A 26,206-nucleotide genomic window follows, 5' to 3' on the forward strand; every position below is an offset into this window, starting at 1 on the left:
ACTGTTAGAAGGTGTGGCCTTGTTGGAGGAAGTGTGTTACTATGGAGACAGGGTTTGAGGTTTCATATATGCTCAAGCTGTGCCTAGTCTAGTACAGTCTCCTTCTGCTGTCTGTGGATCAAGATGTGGAACCCTCAGCTCCTCTAGCAACATGTCTGTCTGGACACTCCCATGCTTCCTGCCATGATGACAATGGACTGAACCTCTAAAACTGTAAGCCAGCCCCAATTAAATGTTGTCCTTCTAAGAGTTGCCTTGGTCACGGTGTCTGTTCACAGTGGTAAAACCTTAACTAAGACAGCTGACAATACTCAGGCAAGAAGAGTGCTCAGGACTGCTGCCAGATCTTCTGAATCAGTCTCAGCTCTAACTGCTGGACTCATCTGTTAGGACAGTTTTGCCAGCTGGCCTCCCTTGTATGGCCAGTTGCTTCTCCTATGGTATCTGCTCTTCTCATAAAATTCGATGCCTTTAAAGTGGACCAGCTGTTAGACACAGCCACCAGTAAAACACGGGCAAATATATGGAAGTAGCTACCACAGTGATGCTGGTAAGGGCTTCTGTGATGGAGGAGCACAGATGCATTGGGATGAAGTGAGCGTTCGGTCTGTATGCATAATCAGAGCCCTGCTCTGCTCCCAACTGTGCAGGAAATCATGGGGAGAATGAATATTCATGCACATAACTTATTTCACAACATTAAGTTGAATTGCTCTTAGTTAGGAGAAAAAAACCTATTTGCCTCTCTAGTTGTTAGTGCTGTTAGCTTATCTCTTTTAAAAGAACAGATTTCTTAGTAGGAAAGAAAAATCTAAGCACCGGAAATTCAGAACTTGCACACCTATGATTTGTTTGTGAAGCAAGTTGCTGATGACGTGTCTTTGTATTCCTGTGAGCTGCGCATTCTAACCTGAGTTCATGTAGGAGAGCTTTTAAATTTGTACTCCTGGTGCTGGGGAGTCGCTCCAGTTGGTAAAGTGCTTGCCAGGCAAGCACAAGGACCCGAGTTCAGATTCCTAACACTGGGGAGCCAAAGACAGGCAGACAGATCCCTGACTGAGAAAGCAAGACAGATATGCTCATACACATGTGGATACCACCGCCTGATCCCCCACCCCAGAGAGAGAGAGAGAGAGAGAGAGAGAGAGAGAGAGAGAGAGAGAGAGAGAGAGGGAGAGAACATACTCTCAATCAGCAGTTAAAAGTACTTTTAAGGCATAACTTTTTTCCTTTGCTTCTTAGTCAATTTTGAGAGTATATTTAACAAACCAGATTCTAAGAAACAGTGAAACTTTAAAAGTCACAAAGAATAATCCTCTAAAAATAGACAAATTCTAGAGACAGCCATTTCCCACTGCAATACATAATTTAGGTGTGGACTTAATCTGGATGCTGTTCAATGTCTCAAAGTTAAGGGCTCGAAAGAGACAGAGGACGACAGCAGCTACTTGAAGTATTTATAGCTTCTATGGGCACAGATAAGGATAACATGTTTAAATGAGAAAGCAGGCCACTTGGAACAGAAATACGACTCACAGCAAAACAAGAATCTCAGACGTAAGTTGCAACGTCAATATTTGATGCGCTCTCTTTTTTTCTTGTTTGATGCATTTTTTTCTTTTAGGCTGTCTGGTTTTAAAACTTCGTTAGCCAGATGAGACTTAGGATCGTGGCAGTTACGACTTCAAGACATACAGCACTAAAGAAATAAGACAACCATGATCTGAACATGACTTTATCGTTTGCTGGTTTGCTTTCCCTGCTGAATAAGCAGGGCTGGGCATGGTGGGTTAAGCATTCAGGGATGTTCATTCCCAGGGGTCCTTGGGTCATTATTTCTCTTCAGGGTTTTTAACATCCCTAAGTTTCTGATCCTCATGATTTCCCTAAGGAGAAGGTAAGAACTGTGGTAGATCTTTCAGCTTTTTGTCTACAACAAGGCTAACAGCAGAAAGGACTGTGGGGAGCACGGGCAGGAAACAAGCAAGAGGATGAAGCAGAAGGTGGTGCCTGGAGGGTCCTCGGGTCTCCTCGCTAGCCGAGAAGTGTCAGGAAAAGTGAAGAGGCCTGAGATTCCTTGTTGGCTTCTTGTAAGGACATCCTGGGATCTCATTAAATGCTTTCCCAGTTGTCTTTGGGAGAGGTTGAGTACCACTCGGCCTGCCGTGCTGCAGGAGGGTGGGCTCAGTGGACTGACCAAGACTGATGATCAGTGCCTCTCGGCCAGCCTTCCCACACCTGTGGCAAACACCCAGCTCCCTTCTGCTTCCGACAGAGTACATTTTTGTTCGTGCAACTGAATCCTGACTGATAGCTAAGTATAAGATACTGAGTACCACAGAAGAGTACCAGAGAAAATGGCTTAAAGCCATGCAACATCTTAGAGAGAGGGAAGACTGTCAGAGTATTATAGACAGACGTCCCACTGTTCCATTCCCCTCATGCAAATCTGGAGGTGAGCTAGCATCAGCAGGAGAGAAAATGTGCATAATTAGACCTCAGTGCTGAGAGTGCACTGCTAGCCAGTCGTGGAGAGGTAGCTAGACTCTACCTGGCCACAGGACTGGTTTCAGGAGGAGGCCAGAGCCCAGAGAAACCCTGCGAATGCCCAGGAGTTTAATAGCCTTACCAAGAGACAGAGCACTAAAGAACCCTTCTGATACCAAGGAACTTCCCACCCACTCATCACCACCACTACTACCAAAACCCACCACCACCACCACCATCATCACCACCACCAAAAGCCACCACCATACCCAAACCCTAACCCCAAATACCATTCCCTTAGTGCTGGAAATTTCAGTAAATGGTTCAGGAGTGCGTTGAATGGCATGCTCCTGATAACGACCACAGTAGCAAACATAAAGAAGTACCGTTGTTATGAGGATTGTTCTTACTGTGCTGACACCTTGCTGTGAATCCCTGCTACACTCATGGGCTACAGCCCCCTGCATCTGCTGTACCATACACAGACGGGCCTGACTGGGAAACCACATTTAAACGTTCATGGCCCACGTTCATATTAAGCTATTCTGTGTTAACACTAAATTTCTTCAAGCGGAGAAAGCTGGGAGAATCAAGATCCCTTTATGCACTTTAAATGACTTAAGCCATCTACAGAGGAAGCTTTCTGGTTCTGCAGGTGAGGTGGTCCAAACCAAGCCCTGCTGTCTCCCACTTGTTCTGTTTCTCCAGAGCCAGTGTCGCCTCATTTGCTACCCAATACTCTGGCCTCTTCTCTGCAGCCAAGAGAGAAAGACAGAGCAACAAAGTACAACCGGTAAGCAGGAACGACCACCAAACTCTAGTGTGCCAAAGACCGTGCTGGACTCCGGACTCACAGACGTGGCAGCTCTGAAAGCCACTAATACATTCTTTTTTACTGTAGTCACTAAGGTCTCACATACAGAACAGTGTATGAAATGTCTGTGTGGCTACATAAATAATATGTAAGAAGAGAGGTTGTTTTAAAGAATCTGCTCACGGGCTGGGATGTAGCAGAGCAGCAGAGCGCTTGCCGAGCACTCCTGAGGCCCTTGGTTCAATCCATAGCAACAGTAGCAAATAAATAGACGCACGCACGCACGCACGCACGCACGCACGCACGCATGCGCGCGCGCAATTTGTATATAGAGAGTACTGATAGTCATGACTGGGTATAAGGAATGACGCACACACTGAATGCGAATTCAAGGCTGACCTGTGCTACATGAGTCCTTGTCTCAACAAAAGGAGGCGGGGCTAGGTAAAAGGTCAGGAGCACGGCTCGGCTGGTAGAAAGCGTTTGCTACTCAGCAATGTGAGAACTTGAGTTTGAATCGCCAGAGCCCATGTAAAAGGTGACACAAAGCAAGTGCGCCTCTACTCCTACATCTCGGAGGCAGACAGGAAACTCTTGGCAGCTCCTGGGCCAGCGAGCCTTGCTTATGAGACAGGAAAACAGAGACATTGTCACTAAAAAGGTGGAGGTGATGACCAACGCATGAGGTCATCCTTTGATCTCCACATGTGAATGGGCACATGCATATACCCAAGTCCACACGTGTGAATGGCCACATACGTGTGCACCAAACACTCGCACGCACACACACACCTCATTAAAAGTGATGAAAACTTTGTTTGCCTGGAGCCAAGTACATAACTTTTTATAACTTATTTTTACAAACATGATTAGTTGCAAAAGAAAACAGAAGTGTTTTCCTTTAAATGTGTTTTTGCAATAGCAGAAATAAAGCACACGAAGCAGGGGTATGCACACCTGGTTGCTAGGAGCACCATCCCTAGTTACTGCTTTAGGCCCTAGGTTGTCTGAGTAACAGCTTGATGGACAAGCGGACAGTGCCGAATGTTACCTGTTTGAGTAAAGCGTAGTCCTGTCGTGTGGATAGTGCTCACCGACATATAAGGAAGAAGATGATATTGTGGTCGCTAAGGAAGCAGCTTCGAATAATGACGGTGTGCTGGGCACCAGGTCGGGCCTGTGTCGGGATCCCAGGACTGGAGGAGTAAAAGCAAAGGCATGCGTGAACCTCAGTGATCCATGCCCCTTCCGATCGGTAATAACTTAAATGAGTCTAAAGCATTCATTTCATGTCTCAGGCTGCAAATGAAATTATGAGTTAAGTGCTCTTCTGAACTACGACAGAAATGCAAAACAGCTGCTTGCAAACAGGTTAGACAGAAAGGAAATGACACTAATTTTACAAAGTGGCTCATGGAAATGACATTAGGGATGTTCTTTTAAAACCTAATAAAGTGATTTACTCTTTCAAAATGATGGCATAAAAACTCCTAGGAGCTTAAGGAGATAATTCGGCAGAGATTAAAAGGATGACTAGCAGATACATGGGCGGAAAGGACCGCTTTGTCCTCCATGTGAGAGGCAGACTTCAAGGGACATGAGCAAGCACTTTAACAAAGCAACAACAGCCCGTGGCATCTCAACCCCACAGGAGCCCGCGCGCAGGCTTCCGGACGTGAACCAGGACTCTTCTTCACATCTTCTTTTAATAGCAAGCCTGCCCTTTTAAAAGTGAGAAAACTCTTATTTCCATTTAAAATTTTAGGACGCCAAGAAAATATTTACGTCAGGGCCTTCCACTCTCAGGAAGGATGAACCCTCCAGGGTCAGCAGTGACCTTGGCCTGTGTTCCATCCAGAATCCATGTAGATTTTCCTCCCTCTCTTTTTGACACAGGGTCTTATTATATAGCCCTGGGTGTCCTGGAACTCACTATATAGACAGAGCTGGTCTTGAACTCATAGAGAGCTGCTGGTTTCTGCCTCATGAGTGATGGAATTAAAGGCATAACCATTCCTGGCTTATACAGGTTCTTTATCTTTCACTAAACTGAGCTGAAATAATGTTGATGAGTATAGTGCAGCCATGGGGTGATTCTGACATTGCTTGACATACACAAAATACATACAATGATGTATTTTTAACTGGAAAAAAGGAAAATGGCCCCAGAAGAGTTCGAGGTCTGTCTGTCTGTCTGTCTGCCTGCCTGCCTATCTATCTATCTATCTATCTATCTATCTATCTATCTATCTATCCATCCATCCATCTATCTGTCATTTTTGTAGTAGTTTGGGATGAATCCAGGGCCCTATACAGGCTAGGCAAGTGCCCCACCACCAATCTAATTCCAGCCCCTGAATTTTGGATTTGAAGAAGAATATCTGATGAGGTAGAGGGAGAAGCATGCTGGGAAAGTGGAGCAGGGACAGGAAATGCTGAACTGAAATTTAGATAACATGTAAAAAGGTGCCCAAATATGTAAGCAATAGGTCCAATAATTCATGTGAAAAAAAAATCCCTAAACCCACCCCAGGTGCACATCCCAGGTGCACATCCCATCCCAGGTGCACATCACATCACAGGTGCACCACTTCCTCTGTTTCTAGGTATTCTGGGAACAGTGAATATATTTAATTTTACTATAGTTAGCTACTGGGGAGCTTGAGGCAGGCTGGTTGTGAGTTCTAGGCCAGCCTAGAAATTTGACAAGATTTCAGTTTAAAACACAAAAGAAAACAAAAAGTAAAGTGTCTGTTAAGAGTTATTTAAGAAAACAAATTTTGTTGTCTAATTTCCAAACTGTAGACATCTATAATTTTCTGTGTGTTCTCAGAAATCAGGTAGCCTGCAGAGGAAGAGACCAACAGAAGGCAGCTTAGAGGAAGGAGCTGGGTATCTACCAGGGACTGCTGTCATGAATAGAGAGAGGATCTGGTTACTTGTCCTATTGGTGTGACAAGCAACTCAAGAAAGGAAAGCTTGCTTATATTTTGGTTCCCAGTTCCAGGGTGCCATCCATCATGGAGAGGGAGTCATGGCAGCACGGAGCCTGAGATAAGGTCATGTTCAAAAGAAGCAGACAGGGACGAATGTTCACGCCTAACCAGCTTTCTCCCTCTTATGCAGTCCAGGAGGAAAGCCCAGGGAATGATACAATGAACCTAATCAAGACACTCTCTCAGAAGTGTGCCCAGATGTTAAACTAATCTAGGCAGCTGGCTACAGGTATGCCTGGAGGTTTGTCTCCCAGGAGACCAAGTTGACAACGTTAACGATAGGCAACTCATTAACTCTCCTTGAAGTAACTCTAGACATAAGAATATGATAAAGCAATTCAATTTAGTATAAGGAGACAAATGTTAAGATGGGAGGGGGATAGAAATACTAATCAATTCTGAAGACTCTAAGGGAAAGAAGGCATCTGCAAGAAGTCTTGAAAGGTAGACTCACTTTGGAGATTCTCCAAAGAACATATTGATTTTAAACAGTCTACATATGTTGTGAGTCAAAAGATCCGAAAGAGCCTGGTATCCTAGAGTACAACTTTAATCCCAGCACTTGGGAGGCAGAGGCAGTCAGATCTCTGTAAGTTCGAGCGGGGCCAGCCTGGTCTACAGAGTGAGTTCCATGAACACACGCACACACGCACACACGCACGCACAATGGAAAAAAAAAACCTGTCTTGAAGAACAGAACAGAATGAAACAAAACAAAACCAACTAACCACTCAACCAAAATATGACTAAGAAGGTATTGATAGAAATATATAAAACATCACTTCTCTTTATTGGCTTAAAATAGAAAATTCAAATTATCAACTCAGTAGATAGAAAAAAGTATTTAATAAAATTCAGTATTCTTGTTTTGTTAAAAACTTTTTGGCAAATTAGGAATAAGGAAAGGAGATCTCTTAGTCTGGCGATTGGCAGGAAATACAGCAAGCATCATTTTAAACAATGAACCATTAGACACATTGTTTTAAAATCAGGACAAGGCAAGGCTGCCTAGAGCTATGGCTTCTGTTCACCACTGTATCCGCAGTCCTAGTCCCACCGGGAAAGAAAAAGATACAAGGTCTATAGAGCATGGCTGTCAAACAGCCAGAACACAGAGTTCTTTAAAAAGGTACAAAAAGTCCACACCAATCCCTTTCTGTTTATCCAAGATAATCATACCAAATAAACAAGTCCTAACACTTACTTAAATTTACTAAAGCAGCTCTAAATAAACTGAAAAGGCTTACTACATCACTGACATGTGTGCACACACTGGTGCATTTGCAGGGAGGTATCTGTGCTGCACACACAGAATTAAATTTAGGGAATCACATATCAATATGTTAGCATTTGCTATCATCAAACAGGTGGATTAGAGATGTTTTCTTCAAATATCTTAGCATTACTATTTTTCTAATAAATCAGACATCATGCATTGATTCTATGGCATTTCATATTTGTATAAATTTATTGTACTCTGTGCACCTATAAAATTCTATTCGTAACTTATCTCTTGGAGCAGTCTCTAATTTTTCCACGTTGACATTACACTAATCATAGAATCTGCTAGAATTTTCTGCTTTAGGAAGTGGCAGAGGTTTACCTTCTTCATCCAGGCTGCTGAAACTCTGCCCTTCGGTTAACAGATCCTGCTTCTCATCCTTCCATTCTTGGCTGATGGAGGACAGAATCTCCTGGGAGGTTGCCTTCAGTGCAGCGATGGAGTTGCACCGTTTCTTAGAAGGTGAGGCCTTCAGAGCTAGACCGCAAGGATGAGGAGGAATTATAAAGTCAGGCAGAGCAGGACGGTGTCCCCATTGTAAAGCCAGACCCCGGGGGTGGGTAGGGGGGAGACATGCCACACTGTAAGGCCAGGCACAGTGGTAGTCACAGAAGGAGGAGGCTGAGGCAGTAGGCCTTGGAGGTTGGCCTGGGTTACACAATAAGATCTTATTTTAAAACAACCACAGAGGATGGGGCAAGGTGGCACTTTTGAGGCAGAGGCAGAAGCAGAAGCAGGCAGATCTCTGAAACCCTGTCTCAAAAAGAAGGAAAAAACAAAACAAAACAAAACAAAAAACCAGACACTCCCCCACCACAGAACTAAGAACTAAAACTTACAAAGTCAGATTCAGATTTCTAAATTAATATTCTATTTCTTAGCTAATATGTTAGACATTATTTGAGAAAAGAAAGCCAAGGTCTCATTTCATATCTATATACAGGCAAGGGAGATCAAAAATGTCTGCTTTTGGCTATATTATTTGCTCAAAATAGTTTGATTTTAAGAAAAAATATTCTAAAACACTGGAGTTGGACTTTGTATTTTGAAATAGTCTTATTCGAGGTGAACTTTATTTTTCCCCCTCTTTTGCTAAAGAACTGCCTCCCTCTTTGTTTTTCTTACGCTGGGAGGGAGCTGGGAGAGTCAGTAAACGCAGACAGTAGTTCGGAGAGTTCTCACGACCCCAGTTTTATTAGCCAGGGACCAGGACTTTCTAAATGTGCCCGTGTTTGATTTTGTACACAAGTTGCCCGATTTAGCCATGTTACTCACGATTGCTTCTTTCTTTGTGATTTTTCTACGGAAATTTCCTTCTCTTTGGTCTTGTTAGATGTAACCCACCTCCATCTCTATCTGAATGGCATTCTCCAACCCGAGAAGCATGCTGGGAACCTGGGCCAGCGAAAATGGGCTTCCCCAAGCCTCAGGCCCGCTGGAAGCCTGTGGTTTCGCAGAGAATACTTGGGTAGGCGCTGCTTCCGCTGTAGTCTGATTTCACCACCTATGTCCCTGTTTCCTAAAGGAACTCCTCTTCACTGATCATTGCTAGAGAACCTCACTGGAGGAAGTCAGAGGGAAAGAGAGAAGCTGAAGCCTGTTTATGCTTCCCCTGAGCTTGTTATTGGCTGCAGCCCTTCGGAGGTTTGCTTAAAGCGGCGAGCCAACAGCAAGTGGATTAAGTCACCGCGTTTAGCTTTGAGACTCTCCTGAGTTTGGGTCACATGGCTCATTACGACTTTCTGTGGCCAGATTGAGTTGGAGAAGGGCTCCGGGACTCACAAATGAGCTAAGAAATGAGGGCGATCTCCCTGCTTCCAGCGAAGACTTAGCTCTCTCCCAGGCAGTCTTACGTTAATACCGTCAGCATGATAAATAACATCTGTGGACTCAGACCTTAGTCTGGAGGCCAACACTCACATGGCATATCTAATTGTTGAAATGTCTAAGGGAGCATTTACAGGCCTAGAAACAGAGGGCAGAAAAGTGGGCTCGCTCCAGGTCACAGGGCTAGAGAGTGAGCCTCGGGCTTTTTTTTTTTTTTTTTTTTCTTTCTTCAGTTGATTAATGATGGTTTTCTAGTTTTTAGCATTCCATTTTCTGGTTAAGGTGTGCACGCACGTGGTGCATGTGTGGGTGTCTGTACATGCATGCCTGTGATGTGTGTGTGTGCTTACGCATGTGTGTGCGCACGTATGCCTATTTGTGTGAACGTGGAGATTTTGGATGTTCAAACAACTATCTTGCCATTCTTCTTGTCTGCTCACAATTGATTTTAATGATAACTAAGTGGACCAAGGAAGCTGGTTTTCCTTTGCTCTGCAGTCTGTTGAGCAATGTTCACTTTTCCGTTCCAGGGCAGAAGTGATTATCCACACACTGGCACACTCCTGCTTTTGCTAGTCTTTTATGAACCGCGACACATTCCTGCCCTTTTGCTACAGTAGCTCTAGATTTCTAAGTAGAGCTTGTTTTGATATCTTAGTCAGAGAATATGAACCATGGTCTGACGACAGCTCAGGGTCCCTAACACTGCAGATGAGTTACAAGGCTGAACTATTTCTGTAAGAACATGAAGGCATTGGGAGCTCTTCACAGGTTGAATGAAGTGTGCTGTCATCGTGGGCTGAATTCAGAAGCAGATACAAGACTTTAGCTAGTCTCTACTAAGAGGGATACTCAGTATCTCGAAACAGTCAAAGAAATGCCACCTTCTAACTATCTGTTTTAGGAAAAAACTATCACCATAATTATTTTTGTTAAGCTTTTTTTGTTCTAATTGCCTTATGTTAACATACCTTTAAAATCTCTCTCTCCACACACACACACACACACACACACACACACACAAGTATATGTGTATGTATATATGAGTGTAGGCACCTCAGCACACATGTGGAAGACAACCCATGGTGTCATTACTTGACTTCTACCTTGATAGACCCGGGGGTGGGGGTGGAGGAAGTCTCTTGTTTTCTACCTGTGTGGCTAGTTGGTCTGAAAGCATCCAGGGATTTCATGTTTCTGCTTCAGGTCTCCCTGCAGGAATCCTTGGATTACAGTGCTTACTCCAAGCTTTATATAGGATTTAGGAGTAAGAACTTAGGCTTGTGGGATAAGTTACCCACCCAGTCGCACATGGATTTTTATTATTAATTGGTAAGAACCAATAATTAATAACACATTTTCCCAATTCCAGCATCTGGAAGATGTAGACAGGTCTTTGGGGTCCTTACTCATTTTTAAGGGTACAAAGTCACCCTTAGAGAAGGTCTGAGCATCGCTTTTCCACTTCATTGTCTTTGCACAGATGCTGGTGTTCAGCACTGAGACTCAGCTCTGATAGTAAGGACACTGGTGACTGTAGCAGGCAAGAGAGGGACAGTAGTGGACGACACTCAGGAGGGTCAGACTCGGGCTGTGACAGGAGAAAGACAGCAGAGGGGCCCAGACAACAAACTTCTGCCAAGGCCACAGATCATCTGGGCAGGAGTTAACAACTTTGACTTCAATGGCGAGTTCCTAATACCACATACGAAACTTGTCTTTTTTCAACCTAAACAGGCTTGCATTTGGCTGAAAATTGCCTTAGGGACATCTCAGGATTTGTTTATTGTTTGTTTTTGAGACAAGATCTCTCTATGTAGCTCTGGCTGTCCTGGAACTCACTAAGTTGCCCAGGTTGGCCTTGAAGTCACAGAAATCTGTCTAATTTGTCCCAAAGGCTGGCATTAAATGTGTGCCCCACCACATCCACCCAGCAGGATTTGTCATCTTGAAAACTAGTTTCCATGGCCCACTCCTCCCTATTGAGACATAAACTCTTGAGTGTTTCTTTGGCTAAACCAATAGTTCTCAACCTTCCTAATGCTGCGGCCCTTTAATACAGTTCCTCGTGTTGGGGGGAGTGACTCCCCCCATATCCCCCCACCAAGTGTCAAATTGTTACTTCATAACTGCAATTTTGCACTGTTACAAATCGTAATGTAAATATCTGTGTTTTCGAATGGTCTTAGGGGACCCCTCTGAAAGGGTTATTCAACCCCCAAAGAGGTCTCGATCCACAAGTTGAGAACCATTGGGCTAAACCATGTCTCATGACAGGCATCTGGGCCCATACTGCCACTCAACTCTCCCCACATCACTTTCAGCTTATCATGCCTTTCCTGACCACGCCCCCATCTTGATTTCCACCCCCAGACCTTTGCACATATTCTTTCCTCTCCTCGAGATGTCTTTCCTGTCTTCCTGTTGTCTCTGCAGGACTTTAACATCTTTTTCTTCCTAAAACTCTTTTTGGGGAAGACCTGGTCTTATTTCTCTTAGCATACCCATAGTTGTGTATGAGAAAACATATCAGCCACAGGCAGGTGATCTGGGCAAGGGATTTCAGAGAGGTTTAGTCAAGAGCTTATAGAAAATGTAGGATTTTGAGACATTTTTGCCTAAAGGAGTGGGACGAGTGGATGTAAGAAGACGAAACACCAACAGAAGAAGTAGAAAAGAAAAAAAAAGGAATGAAGAAGGTTCTTGAAGACTGAGAACTGATGCTCCTTTTGTGGGGGGCAGAGTCTTTAGTCCTCAAGGATTTTTCCTGAAGCATTAGAGCGTCATGTAGCCGTTATTGACAGTTCGAGGTTTTGTTGCAAAGTGCCAAGTTTACCAAGTAAATTCTTTTTCAAACTGTGGCGGGTGGTGAAAAATTCACCTATTCATCATACTGCTCACAACCAATGACTCAAAAGAGTTCAGAGCTGTTGGAATCCAAGAGCAGAGAGTGTATGAGGTGGGTGGGTGAGAAGCAAAGCTATAGGCCAGGGACAGAGGCCACATCACAAGCAGACATGGGAGCTGGGCTAAGGGCTTTGCAGTCAAGGAAATCTATGGAAGTTTCCATCTCCCAGACAGAATGATAATTATTTTTAGTGTGCAATGGTTTTAATGGGAAATTAGGAAGAGTAGACTCATTCTTCTGGCTGCATTGGAGAGAGACTGACACAACTAGGCATAAACAGACCTTTATGGAGGGCTACGGTTATATTTTATGCAAAAAATTAACAACCCAAATTATGTCCACAGTGGCCTCATGCAGGAAGGGAATGGCCTCATGCAGGAAGGAAGGGAGTGGCCTCCTCGTGTTTCTGAGTAAGGCTGCAGGTGTAGGCGAGTGCCTATGTGGGGTGTTGCCAAGGCATGATGGAAGGAGCAGTGATATGGGTCCCTGGGTGGGTTGTGGTGGCTGATGGGATGTGGATTCAGGACAGGCTGTGTGCTGGGAAGCAAATACATTCAAGTATGAACCTCCTGGGCTCAAGAAATCATGCAGTTGGGTGAGGCCCTTATATGGGAAGGTTGGAGAAGCAAGGGGAATGTGACAAAGACGTGGCAAGTGACTTTAGGTCCCCAGATGGTAACAGGCCTCGATGAGTATGGAGACATTACTCAGAGAGAATTGGATAAAGGGAAGAGGCAAAGTCCTGGCCAGGATCTAGAAGATGCACATTTAGTGGTAAGACACGGTTGGGGAGACGCCTAAGGTCACCAAAGAGGAGCATGAGAATCTGAAGGGGCAGCGGGATCCAGAGTCATGAAGGACAGTGCAGAGGTCCTTCAGAGAGAATGTTGAATAGTCCCAGATACTGCAGAGACTTACAAAGAATACAGACTGGGGCTGGAGACATGGCTCAGTGGTTTAGAGCACTGACTGCTCTTCCAGAGGTCCTGAGTTCAATTCCCAGCAACCACATGGTGGCTCACAACCATCTGTAATGGGATCTGATGCCTTCTTCTGGTGTGTCTGAAGTCAGCAGCAGTGTACTTACATAAAATACATAAATAAATCTTTAAAAAAAATACAGACTGAAAGCTATTCAATAGCTCAGAAAATGCTGATTAACAGTCTCGAAGGGAACATTTCGGTGGAGTGGTGGGATCAACAGCCAACTGGAGTGTTGGGGTGAAGGGCGAGGAGAGAAAAGGAAACGAGACAGTCCTAAGTGAGCACCGCTCTCAAGAGAGAAAGGCACGGCAGGAGAGGCAGAGAGATGGGGCACGGAGGGTCATTTTCAGTTACACAAGGAGTGGACCAAAGGCTTAGGCATGGTGAGCCTGAATAGGCAAAACCGCCGTGCTGGGAAGCTAATCTCTAGAGGGACCTGCTGAAGACATTAAGAAGACCCAGCGTCTGCGTGCGACCTCGCTCATCCCTTCCCAAACGCACACAGCGGGGACACTCCATTCCTGCCCCAGATGCTGGCGCTGTAAAGTGAGCTTACATCGGATAAAAGGATCAAATGAAGTAAGTGAAATGTATGAGATAAACAAGCCAGACCTGGAATACATTAGTCCAAGATGTCAGAGGACGCAATCACCTTTTGTACTATGACAGGACTCTGAACGCCACACTGCTGCTAGACAACAGGCGAGTGGGGATGTACTCCCTGTGCACAAGCAGAAGCACAAAGTTAGATTCAGACTCCCCTCCTATATCAAGGAAGTACCACATGGACTAGGAAAAGAACTTTAAAGATTTGTGGGAAGTAGGGTTCGGGATGCAGTTTAGTGAGAGAGCACTTGCCCAGCACGGAAGAGGCTCTAACTTCACTTTCCAGCACTGGGAAAAAATGCTCTCTTTACTTAAAAATTTGCATAAAGTAAAAGAAAAATCTGGGTGCGCGACGATCCCATTTCTTAGTGGTGAGATCTTTAGGAAGAAAAATGATGGAAGGAGATAATTCCACTTAGAAAAGTGAAGTCAGGGTGAGGAAACAGCTTAACGGTTGTTCAGGGGCGGAGCTCTGCGTTCAGATCTCCAGCACTCACATAGAAGCTGGGCACTGCTGTCTGTAACCCAGCGCTGGGCGGAGGGGTGCTCTAAAGAAGAGCATCCTGGGCCTTGCCAGTCAGCAGTACAGCCCACGGGGACTCTAAGTGAGAGATCTTGTCTAAAAATGGTGGCGAGTGAGAAATGAAGACATTGGATGCTTACTTCTGGCCTCTGGCCTCTCAAAAGCATGTGTACACATATGTGCACATCTACCTATACACCATGAACATATACCCACACTAAAACAAAATAAATGTAGGAATAGAAATGAAATACTTGGGCCTGGAGATGTAGCTCAGTAGTGCTTGCCTAGCCTGTGTGACGATGCCCTGGGTTCAAGATTGAGCATCAAAAGGCAAAGACAAAACCAAACGAGTGGAGCAATCAAACTCCAAACCAGGAACATACGACCACAACGGACACCTCTATGCTGAAAACACAAAACCTTGTTGAAGGCAATGAATGAAGTCCGAAATAAAAGGGCATCCCACTTTCCTGGAACGGAAGACATCATACTATTAAGATAGCAGAGCTTCCCAGACTAATCCACAGAATCAACAAGACCCTGAATTCTGCCTTCCTTTTGAAAACCTAAGCTGACAAGATGATTATTAAGGTCATGTAGAAATGCTAAGGGGCCTGACTAGCATGGATGAGCAGGGGAAGAACTGGTCGAAGACTCAGGATTCTTGAATGCAAAACATACAGCTGATATGCAAGCGTGTGGGGCTGGGAGGAAGCTGGGAGGAAGTTGGGAGGAAGCTGGGAGGAAGTTGGGAGGAAGCTGGGAGGAAGTTGGGAGGAAGCTGGGAGGAAGCTGGGAGGAAGTTGGGAGGAAGCTGGGAGGAAGTTGGGAGGAAGTTGGGAGGAAGCTGGGAGGAAGTTGGGAGGAAGCTGGGAGGAAGTTGGGAGGAAACTGGGAGGAAGGTAGGCATGCTCATCAACAAGACGGAATCAGAGTCCAGAAACAAATCCTTACATCCATGGCTGACTGATTTCCAGCAAGGGTAGAGTCATCCAAGATGGGCGAAACAGGCTTTCAGCAGTGGTGGGAAAATTGGACACACATATAAAAGATGAACCCTCCCCCATGCTATGTATGAAAATTAAATAAAAGTGAATCATACATCCAATGTGGGAAGAGGGAGGGGAGAGAGAGAGAGAGAGAGAAAGAGAGACAGAGAGAGAGAGAGAGAGAGAGAGAGAGACGGAGAGAGAGACAGAGAGAGACAGAGAGAGAAAGAGACAGAGAGAGAAAGAGAGAGAGAGAGAGACAGAGAGAGACAGACAGGCTGAGAGACAGAGACAGAGACAAAGAGACAGATAGAGAGAACGAGAGAGAGACAGAGAGAGAGACAGAGAGAGAGACAGAGAAAGAGAGACAGAGAGAGAGACAGAGAGAGAGACAGAGACGGAGAGAGAGACAGAGACAGAGACAGAGTCACAGAAAGAGACAGAGAGAGACAGAGACAGAAACAAACTATACCCAAATTAAAAGGTTTTGTTCTTCAAATAACACTAGCAAGATTATCAAATGACAACTTAACAACATAGAACATTTGTAAATCACATTTCCGACTACAGACTTGTATCTAGAATATATAATGAACTTCAAAAGTTCAATGATGACACACAAGCAACCGAAGTAAAAATGGGCCAAGAATCTGAGTAAACAAATACTCTTTCTCAAAGAGAATACAAATGCCCAGTGATCAAACGAGAAGATGTTTAACACCCTTTGTCATTGGAGAGCCACAAATCGAAAGCATAAGGAGCTACAACTCCACACACACCAATATGGCGGAGATGAGCAAGAACCAGCAAGCCGTTGGTGAGGAGGTGGAGAACGAGGCCCACAATTGTTGTTATGGGAGAGTGACAAGGTGCAGATGCTTGGGAAAAGTTTGCAGTTATCATGTGATCCTGCAATTTCACTTTCAGGCACGCATACAAGAGAATAAAAATGTGCCTCTATATAAACGCTTATGCATGAATGCTCTCTCATAGCAACATTCTTCATAATAGCCAGAAAGATGGGAATTTGTTGTGGTTTGCCCTGGAGTTATCTGTATTTTGATGTTAATTCCACTGCCCCCAGGACAGCTGCCTAGTCAGGTACTCAGGACTCAGGTGACTTCACCAGAACCTTCTCCCCACTGAATTTGTAAAATACAGGTGAGGGGCAGGTACAGGATAGAAGGAGGCCTGTCATTGGATGAGAAGGAAGGATGGGTGGGAGAGAAGTTTGATGGGAGAGGAGGACACTAGAACGGAAAGGAAGAGACAGGAGGGGGAGAGAGAGAGCCGTGGCAGGAGAATATGGTGGGTGACGTTAAGATTCCGCTCTGTGCATTTACAGGTTGTTATTAATGTTCTTAAGGGATGGATGGTACCGGGCCTTGTATGTTTAGGTGGGCAATTATATCTTATCAATTGGATCTAAGATTATTGTGTTGTGTGTTCTTTTATGTGATGGTTTGAGTGTAGGAAAGTGTGCGGCAGCTGGAGACTCTGGGCCGCTGCCACAGAGTTGGGATGTGTTTCTGCCAAGATATCTAGCAGACATCTTGGGGCACCGTGGTGCAGAACCTAGCAGGGTAAAAGACAGCCATACTTTTTTTTTTTTTATTTTTACAAAAACAGGAATTAGCTATCAATTGAGGAGAAATGAAACGTGATAGGCAGTGGAATGCTATTCAGCAGTGGAAGAATAAAGTACCAATGTGCGATACAACGTATATAACTATTAAATGTAAAGTCACACACATAAGTCACACACTACACATTTCCAGGATGTCTACTGAATTGGCCACACCACGGAGACAGAAGTTCCGGGAAGAGGAAGGATACGGTGACTGCGAATGGGTGGTAATAAAAATGTTCTAAGGGGTTGGGGATTTAGCTCAGTGGTAGAGTGCTTGCCTAGGAAGCGCAAGGCCCTGGGCTCCGAAAAAAAGAACCAAAAAAAAAAAATGTTCTAAAATTAGGACAGCCGTGATGATTGGATGACTCAGGGAACGTGTCGAAACCTGGAAAGCCGCACACTTTAAAGAGGTGTGTTTTGCAACATGTAACACGTATCCTAACGGAACTGTTATAAAAAACAGCTAAAAACGAGAGAATGTTAACAGATTTACTGCGTAAGAAGTAAGTCTTTGGGTTCCAGAGGACTCAGTGGCTAGGAGCACTTGCTGCTCTTGCAGAGGGCCCCAGGCTGGTTCTCTGTTCACACAGCCTTTTGCAACTCTACTTCCGAGAGCTCTGACTCCCTCTTCTGGCCTCTGTGGGTACTGCATGAACACGGCTTACATGTATACAAGCAGGTGAATACTCATACACAAAAAATAGAATCTTTAAAAAAATCCGACTTATTATATTAAAAGCACGATAAGTCAGAGATCAGGAAAGTCTATAACACATGCTGTATTTTTTTTTTAAGAAACCAAAGAAGCTATTGATTATGGTACCGGTTTATATGTAAGGAAAAAACACAAACAAACAAACAAACAAACAAGTAAACACCAAAGAACCCAAACCAACTAACCGAACAAACAAAAAACCAGCTACCAAAGTAAGGAGGTGCTAGGAGGAGGCTCCCTCTTCCAGAACTGGGTGCATGTGTGTGGCATTAAAGGGCCACGTCCTTTGGAAACTTTATAAAGTACTGACTCGGCAGGAAGAGAGGCAGGAAATCGTGGAGGACGTGAACCACAAGTCTGAGCGCCAGGGACCTGCAGTTTGAATAAGCACAGCTTTATGGCCCATCTTAGGTCAGGAAAACCTTGGGCAGAAAATGTAATTTATAGGGTGGTCTCAATTTGACAGTAAGTTTTAAGGGGTCATTGAGACGGCCAACTGTATATAAAAGCCGGTCTCGGAAAAATAAGGTGAAGGTTTATATAAACTTGGAGCTTATGTAAATCATCTGGAAAAATGATAAACACCCAGCATACGCGGTCAAATATTACGTAGGCTGATCCTCAAAGGAGTCGTAAATGGCTGACAAACCATGAGAAATGCTTGAACCTAACCAATACTTGAGAAAAATAAAACTATCAAGTAACATTTTCTACGCATCAAAACAGCATGATTTAAAGGGCCTACTGCAGGCTGAGGGCTGCCTTTGGTTCCTCTGCAGTTCTGTACATTTAATATCCCACTTGCACATTTTGAACTCTGTCCCAAGTAAATAATCCCGATTTAGACATAGAGTTTATTTGAAACTATGTTCATAAATATTAGCTAGAGATAAGAGAAGGAGAAATGATTTAAATGCCCCAAACTGAAAGAATGGCTAGAAGATTATGGCTCCACCCTATAATTTTCATGCTGCATTTAAGTTTCAAATGATGTCTAGAATATTCAAGGATCTGAGAAACAAATTATAATGATATGCAAAAGCCAGGGGGCGGAGCCTAAAAGGAGTCACCATTATGGTGTGTGTGCTGCCAAGGCACACCCAGGGCTTGCACACAGCAGTCCCGTGCTTTGCTGGACACCAGCTTTATAGAAATGCACAGAGCACAGAAAATAGTCAGGAGGAAGAACGCCAGCGTCTTAGTACTAAGGAGGTCTGCGTGCAGGGCTTCTAAGTAATTATCACGGCTTCCTTTGGATTTCCGAACTGCAGCAAACATTATAGGAAAAATGTATTGGTTACTAATGGCATAATTGATTTTGGGGCTAACTTATGATGATTTGTGTTATAAAGTTCAACTATAGAATAATTAAATGATAAATAACAATTAGGTGTGTGTCTGCTTATTCTCCACTTTCCACACAGTTTGAACACTGAGACTATGCCCATTGCCAGTTTCCCTCAAGAATACAGACAAGGAGATGGCGTGATTCAAAAATAATCGCTATTAGCTTTGGGCTTAGTTCATTCTATTTACTTAACTGCTTATGGTTTAAAGTCAGGGCACGGGTTTGGGAACTTTCTCCTTTTTTATTTTTGCAGAGCTTGGATCAGTCTGAGGTCCCTGTGCATGCTGGGAAGCACCAGAGCTGAGCTACATCTATACGGGTTTTCTTCGATTTTTTTTAATGTAGAAATTTTTAATCTGTAGATTTGATGTTGAGTTCTGCTTTTGTAGCTGCCCACCATTTGTGGAACATGTGTGTCTAATTTCTTTCCTTTTGACACAGGATCTTACTGTACACCCTAGACTGGTCTGGGGACTCCCAATCCTCCTGCCTCATCTTCTCTCAAGTGCTGGGATTATAGGTATGTGCCACTCTGCCTGATGGTATGTGTGTGCTCATTGGTCACTAAGTTTTTAATCTCTTTTCTCTTTGATTTCTTTTTTGAGCTATTGGTGCCAATGGCTAGATAGAAATAAATCTGCATTTCAACAGCTAACTGTACATAGTATGTGTGTGACCATATGGAGACCAAAGGACTGATGTGTCTTCTCAATTCCTCTCCATCCTATGTATGTATGTGTGTGTGTATATATGTATGTATGTGTGTATGTATGTGTGTGTGTATGTGTGTGTGTATGTGTGTGTGTTTGTATGTATGTGTGTGTATGTATGTGTGTGTGTGTATGTGTGTATGTATGTATGTATGAATGTAAGTATGTATTTTGAGGAAGGGCCTCCCACTGAACATGGTGCTGATGGAAGCTGCAGCAATCTGTCTGTCTGTAACTCACCAGTGCAAAGCTTATACTGTACACACGGGAGCTAAAAAGGTCTGAACTCGGGTCTTCCTGCTTTCATATCATTTCACTGACTGAGCAACTCCCCAAACCTCAGCTTGTATTTTCTTTTAATATAAAAATGGGCTAATAATTATGGCACCATTAAATCATGACATTTAACCATAATTAGTCATTACTGCCACTGCAGTAAGAAAAAATAAAATCCCCATTCTTCCAACAAAAACTTTCCACAGATATATGGCGACATCAGTCACAAGGGCGACAAACAAGAAACTTCAATACTCTTACCTTGAATTTTCTTGAAAACTCTGGAATTCATAAACTTTAAAAATCTATCTGCATAAAAACTTGGTCTATGAACTGAAACGGTGTCCTGGAAAAATAGAGAGAGAGATACCAGGTTTGCCTCTTGGAGTTCATCGTTAGTTGGAAAAAGCCCTGCTAGTCAAGGTCTGAAATAAAGCATGGCGAAGGATTAGAAGGACCAGAAGACTAGGGCTATGGGGGCAGCCAGCAAGACCCAGTCAGAGCACAGAGTCTATGCAAGCAGCACGAAACGAGCATGAAGGGATGGTGGAGACAGCCACGAGACTAATCCATAACTGAAAACTGTCCGTCCTGTCAACACCATCAGGTCATGGGGACACTTACGAGGGGACACTCTGTTTCTAACAGACAACTAGCAAGCCAAGTGCCATCTGGGGTGAAGGCTGGCACTTGTAGAGACTACACCATTTAAATGAGGCATCTGCACTTTTAGCCTGGAACATGGGCAACTTTGCAAAGGCCCGTTAAGAAGGGCACAGTTCTTGGTTACACTGGAAAGAACAGAAACACACAGAGCACCCTAGCTTAAGAGTGACATTTAAATCAGCGTGGTTTCATCACTGGGTAACAAGGCAAGACGACTGCCTGAGATCCCACTACGGTAGCTACTGACCACATGGGACTGGACTGAATGAAAGGGTCAGGTTCCTCTCATGGCTGACAGGTCATTTTTATTACGATGCAGAGAACAGAATGAATGAAGAAACGGACTCTCTATGCTCAGCTGGTAGATGCTCTATTTCTGAATGTAGGTTTCTGGAACATGAAATTTCTAAAAGGTCAAGTGTTGACACTAGGAAGGGTCTGCTGTGGGGTTCAAGGGGTACTGAGCCAGAAGTCATGAGACCTGCATGTAGGGTGCAGTCTAGTTTTAACAGGCTGTGTGACGCCGGGAAGAGACAGCGTCTTGGGGTTTCCTATGTATGACTTTGCTGTCCCATGAATTGATCCTAATTAGAAACTTCCCGTCAGATGTTTCTAATCCCAATGAGAAGCATTCTTATCCTAACCAGAAACATCTGCACTGTCTTGTACACACTGTCCTAGGAGCCGATGAGCTCCCAGTTGGAAACAACTGTCATTCTGCATTGGGTAGTTAAAAGGGTGCAGCGCTCCAGTCGCACTAGGAAGGCTGAGTCGACCCTTGGGGAGCTGGAGATGTGGCTCGACAATTGTTTCTGCTGTGACGTGTGCTCTTCCAATGGCACTGGTAGCTACGTGGAGAGTTTCTCATAACAGGTGCTATGACTTAGAACTATTGATAGGGAGTGAGGAGGATCATGGCTGACTGGCACTCAGCGCTTTAATGGGCCTCCATTACTGTTATCCTTGGTCTAAAAAAACCCATCTAAATGAAATAAAGCTGTAGACAAATGAAAGTAAGTCTTGGTTATCGCTTACAGTTATTATGTATGATTTCTTACGACCAGACGAAAGATCAGAAGACATACTTACAATGCTAACTTGAGACTGAATTATTGACCTGGTAATGGGATAAACGTATCTTTGAAAACACCAAGTGACCTTAGGGTACTTGGCATTTACCCTCTGCATTCAAGGTGCTGCGAGGGTCTCTTTCTCAGCTGGGAGACCTCACATTAATTGACCTTGATTTTTTTCATAAGAGGAATCCTTGATTTGAACGAGCCTATGGCTGATTCTTAGAAACAACTCTGTGAGCTCATAATTTAATGTTATATTCCGATGGTAGCCGGTCATCAGCCCATAGTTCTTTTTCATGCTGAAAGGTTATTGATAATATTCTACAGGGTTGAAAACGGCATATTCCTTTACAAAAGGGAGGAGAACAGCATCTATCACTTATCTTCCTTCAAAGGGGGGTGTCTCTTCAAATCTTAAAGGGAAGTGTGCAATCAAGTCTTTGACCGTTAGACTCTGAGAAAGTGTCACAGTCATCAACAAGAGAGGCTCAGTCTGTCCGCAGCAGAGGGTTTCAATCAAACATCTGGATATGAGTGTGTGTGTGTGTGTGTGTGTGTGTGTGTGAGAGAGAGAGAGAGAGAGAGAGAGAGAGAGAGAGAGAGAGAAGAGAGAAGAGGAGGAGCTTGCCCTCTCTAGCTGATGTTTTCTTTCCTGCCAATCGTCATATATGAATATGTTGATAATATGGACTGAAAAGAAGGTTTAATGGCTAAGAGCACACACTGCTCTTGCAGAGAACCCAAGGTTGGTTCCCAGCACCCACATCAGGTAGGTGCTGTAACTCCAGCTCTGGGAGACCTGATGCTTCTAACCCCCATGGGGACAGGACTCAGGTGACAATGGACTTACACACATAGGAGCAAATATAGAGACAATTAAAAATAATAAAATAAATCTTTAAGAAAGTTCACTGCATTTGTAAATACATTCCATCTCAACCCCTTTTCAGTCTCTATGTCCTTGTCATGTGTTAGACATTGAGTTGCACTTAACATTCAATATCACACATCATCCTGCCAGCAGGTAAACCCTGGGTCCTCAGTGATGAGAAAACTGGTTGCTTTCTCATGTGGCCAGTCAAGTAGGAACCTGGTTCAAATCCAGGGCTGTTCACCATCATAGTTAGAGTTCAACAATCTTCTTGAGCCCAGTCTTCATTTTAAAGGCCCCAATCTCCTCAGAGCCTTTGAAAAAGACCCCTCTACCTCACAGAGGTGACTTTCGTATGCCACAGAGAAGCAACCACAGTTTTGCTTTCTGAACAACTACCTGGCTGTTGGGCTGGACGTCATTTATTTGAACAGCTGTCTAAATGTATGTGGTCTTGTTCTCAGACTCAAACCAATTTCCCAGCCTCAGACTCTGAGCATGCAAAGCTCCCTGCTCTCCTCTGAGTCTAGTGACAGTCCCAGCTGGACTAGAAATGTCTCCAGCCTAGCAAAGCATGGGTCACTCACCCCATCATACACAAGAGCTTTCCAGGAGTGTTCTAACTTCTTCATTAACCTAAAAAGTAAACAGACGGGAGAATGCCACTGTGAATGCAGAACTGCTCTCATTCAGTACATTCAGAAATAAGGAAAGACCGTCTCCCCAAATCTCTCACCTATATGATTGGAGAATATCAATAATGCCCATGAATAGAAGCAGCTTTTCTCCCTTATGGCTTTTGGCTGGAATGCCTCCCATTCTGTGGATACAGCAAAGGGGGAAGACACTTTATAACATGAGTAGAGAGGGTTAAATTCATTACTAATCACACACTGAAAACATTAAGAATTCTAGACTACCTCTTCCTTTATTGCCATAAACTTTCATCACTTTAAAGGCTAATAACTCCAGGGCTGTCAAATCTAGGATGAGCTGGGTGGAAAGAATGTCATTACAAACCCGCTTCTGTTTAAAAGTTAGGAGCAGAGAAAGATTTTTAGAGCAGTATAAAATATTGCTTTTTATAAAAGGCAATGCTAGGCTTGCAGAACAGTGCCTGTCTAGCATGCCTGAAGCCTTGGGTTTGGTCTCGAGTGCTACGTAAAATCACATGCATGGTGGCAGATTTGGAAGGCAGAGGCAGGAGAATTAGGGGTTCAAAGCCATTCTTGTCTATATAGAAAGTTTAAGGTCATCAAGTAGTACCTGAATCCATGACTCAATATATATACATACACACACACACACACACACACACACACACACACACACATATCGTATATTTACTGTAAAATTGAGAAAATACATAAGATGTGGTCTGGTGGTGCACACCTTTTATCCCACACTGGGAAGACAGGCAGGTGGATCTCTATGTTCAAGGCCAGTCTGGTCTGCAGAGTGAGTCCCAAGATAGTTACATAGTAGAGAGACCCTGTCTCAAAACACCACCACCACCATCAACAACAACAACAAAGAAAATCATATAGAAGAAAAATTATGTGTAAAAATATAAAATCAATTTTTGAGATATGTTTTTTTGCAGGGCGTGTGTACATGTATGTATTAATCTGAAGAGATTATTGGATTTAGCAGTTTTACAACTTGAACTGTACATTTTTCTAATGTGGAATCTTTCCTCACATCAATGGTAATGAGACTGATAGTTGGGTAGCATTTCACGACATAGATATAGAATATAATTTGTTCAATGGGTTACTGAATTATTCAGCCAGAATTGCAAGCGAAGATATGAACAAAGACAGTGTTAGCTTCCTCTATGAAAGATAAATGGGCACCTGGCTTAGTCATTGCCGGAGAATCCTAGAAAGCAGTGATTAAGGCCTTAGGAAATGCTCTCTCTTTTGTCTCCTTGCTCTGCAGGTTCACAGGTAAGGAGTCAACTATCGCAACAACCTTTTGCAGCTGTATTGGCTTCTATTGTCAAATATGCACTCTACATATGCAAATGAAGAAAGCCTGCAGTCACTAACCCATCTGTCTGAGGAGAGGGACAACATCCGCCAGGGTGAGAGGGAGAGCAACAGAATCCCCTCACACAGGTACAAAGCTCTGAAGTGGCAACATCATTGCTACCAAGTGTTTACTTAAGTAGATGCTTATTCAAATCTAGAGTCGACTCTTGCCTCTTCTGGGAGATGTTTTTAATGTGTGTAGCAAATGAGAGGAAAAGAAAAGAAACTATCTCAAACCAGAAACCACGTGGGTGGAAGATTGATACACACTTGAGAAATTGCCATTCTTCTAGTCCTTAGTGAAGGAGGAGGAGGAGGAGGAGGAGGAGGAGGACGAGGAGCAGCAGCAGCAGCAGCAGCAGCAGCAGCAGCAGCAGCAGCAGCAGCAGCAGCAGCAGCAGCAGCAGCAGCAGCAGCAGCAGCAGCAGCAGCAGCAGCAGCAGCAGCAGCAGCAGCAGCAGCAGCAGCAGCAGCAGCAGCTGGTCAAGTCATTTACCTCCAACCAGGAATCTATCCCAGCATGCCATAAGGTGCTTGTATCGACTACCCCAGATCAGACGGGTGTGTGGTAGCACTTACGTGTCTGGGTTCTCTGCAATGATCCCATCTGCGGACTTGCCTGGACCCTGGATGGACTCCATGGCTGTGGAGTAGAGGACTTTCTGCACCCCCGGCCGCTTTGCATCGGGTGCATTTTGGAGGGGCTCCTCTTCTTTGTCTTTGAGGGAATGGTCCAAGATGTGGATACCCAGCAAAAGGCTGTAGTCCATGATCTTGAAGCTTTCCAGCACCTGAGGAAGGAAAAGACCCAGGAGATTAGTCAATCCAGAAAGCCTGCCTGGGAGTCTAAGTGCCCTGGCATGGCACACGCCACACCCTGTCTATTGAGAGGCAGACAGGCGAAACGTGAAAACCAAAACACTCCTAGTTACTGGGGGCTACTACAGGAGGGACTGCTGTGGTGGTGGGAGAATGAAGTTTCTCTGCAAATCTCAAGGAAGCACCCCCACGCGTGTTTCACTAACATCGTTTACTGAGTGCTTTTCACACGGCAGGTTCCATGATCCTCCCCTAGGTTCAACCCTCACAATTGCCCCATGAGCTGGGTATTACTGCGGTCTCTATTAGGCAGATGAAAAACATGGAGACGGGAGAATCAGCTCAGTCACGGAACGCCCATCAGTGACAGATCCACGAGGCAGACTTGCCTGGACCTAATCAGCACAAGAACAGAGAACCCACAGGCCAGTCTCACAAGTGCCCACGCCCTGGCATGCTCTCCACTTTTGCCTGGATTTTATTTTCCGCATCTGAATCTCTCGGAGTGTAGTGATGGTCTCTTTCAAAGCCCGTCTTTCAGAGTCGCCAGTCATTTCCCCATAGCCGGTCTTCTTAATATATATGAGCTCAACGAATAACAGGGCTTAACACTTAATTATCTACTCTGTAGGCAGTGGGGAGG

General features: G+C 44.2%; 1 protein-coding gene across 1 annotated transcript in view; it reads right to left on the reverse strand.

Annotated features, from left to right (window-relative positions):
• The window catches only part of Pip5k1b (phosphatidylinositol-4-phosphate 5-kinase type 1 beta), a 274,296-nt gene that overhangs the window by 56,142 nt on the left and 191,948 nt on the right, over positions 1–26,206 (reverse strand). Inside the window, exons 8-13 of the mRNA XM_032891738.1 lie at positions 25,324–25,535; positions 23,448–23,531; positions 23,299–23,347; positions 20,360–20,444; positions 7,901–8,056; positions 4,353–4,497 (exon numbers count right to left, since the gene is read on the reverse strand). Of these exons, the coding sequence (XP_032747629.1) occupies positions 4,353–4,497; positions 7,901–8,056; positions 20,360–20,444; positions 23,299–23,347; positions 23,448–23,531; positions 25,324–25,535 (731 nt within the window). The remainder of the gene's footprint in view (positions 1–4,352; positions 4,498–7,900; positions 8,057–20,359; positions 20,445–23,298; positions 23,348–23,447; positions 23,532–25,323; positions 25,536–26,206) is intronic.

Source organism: Rattus rattus, chromosome 2 (genome assembly GCF_011064425.1).
Source record: "Rattus rattus isolate New Zealand chromosome 2, Rrattus_CSIRO_v1, whole genome shotgun sequence".
NCBI classification, from domain to species: Eukaryota; Metazoa; Chordata; class Mammalia; order Rodentia; family Muridae; genus Rattus; species Rattus rattus.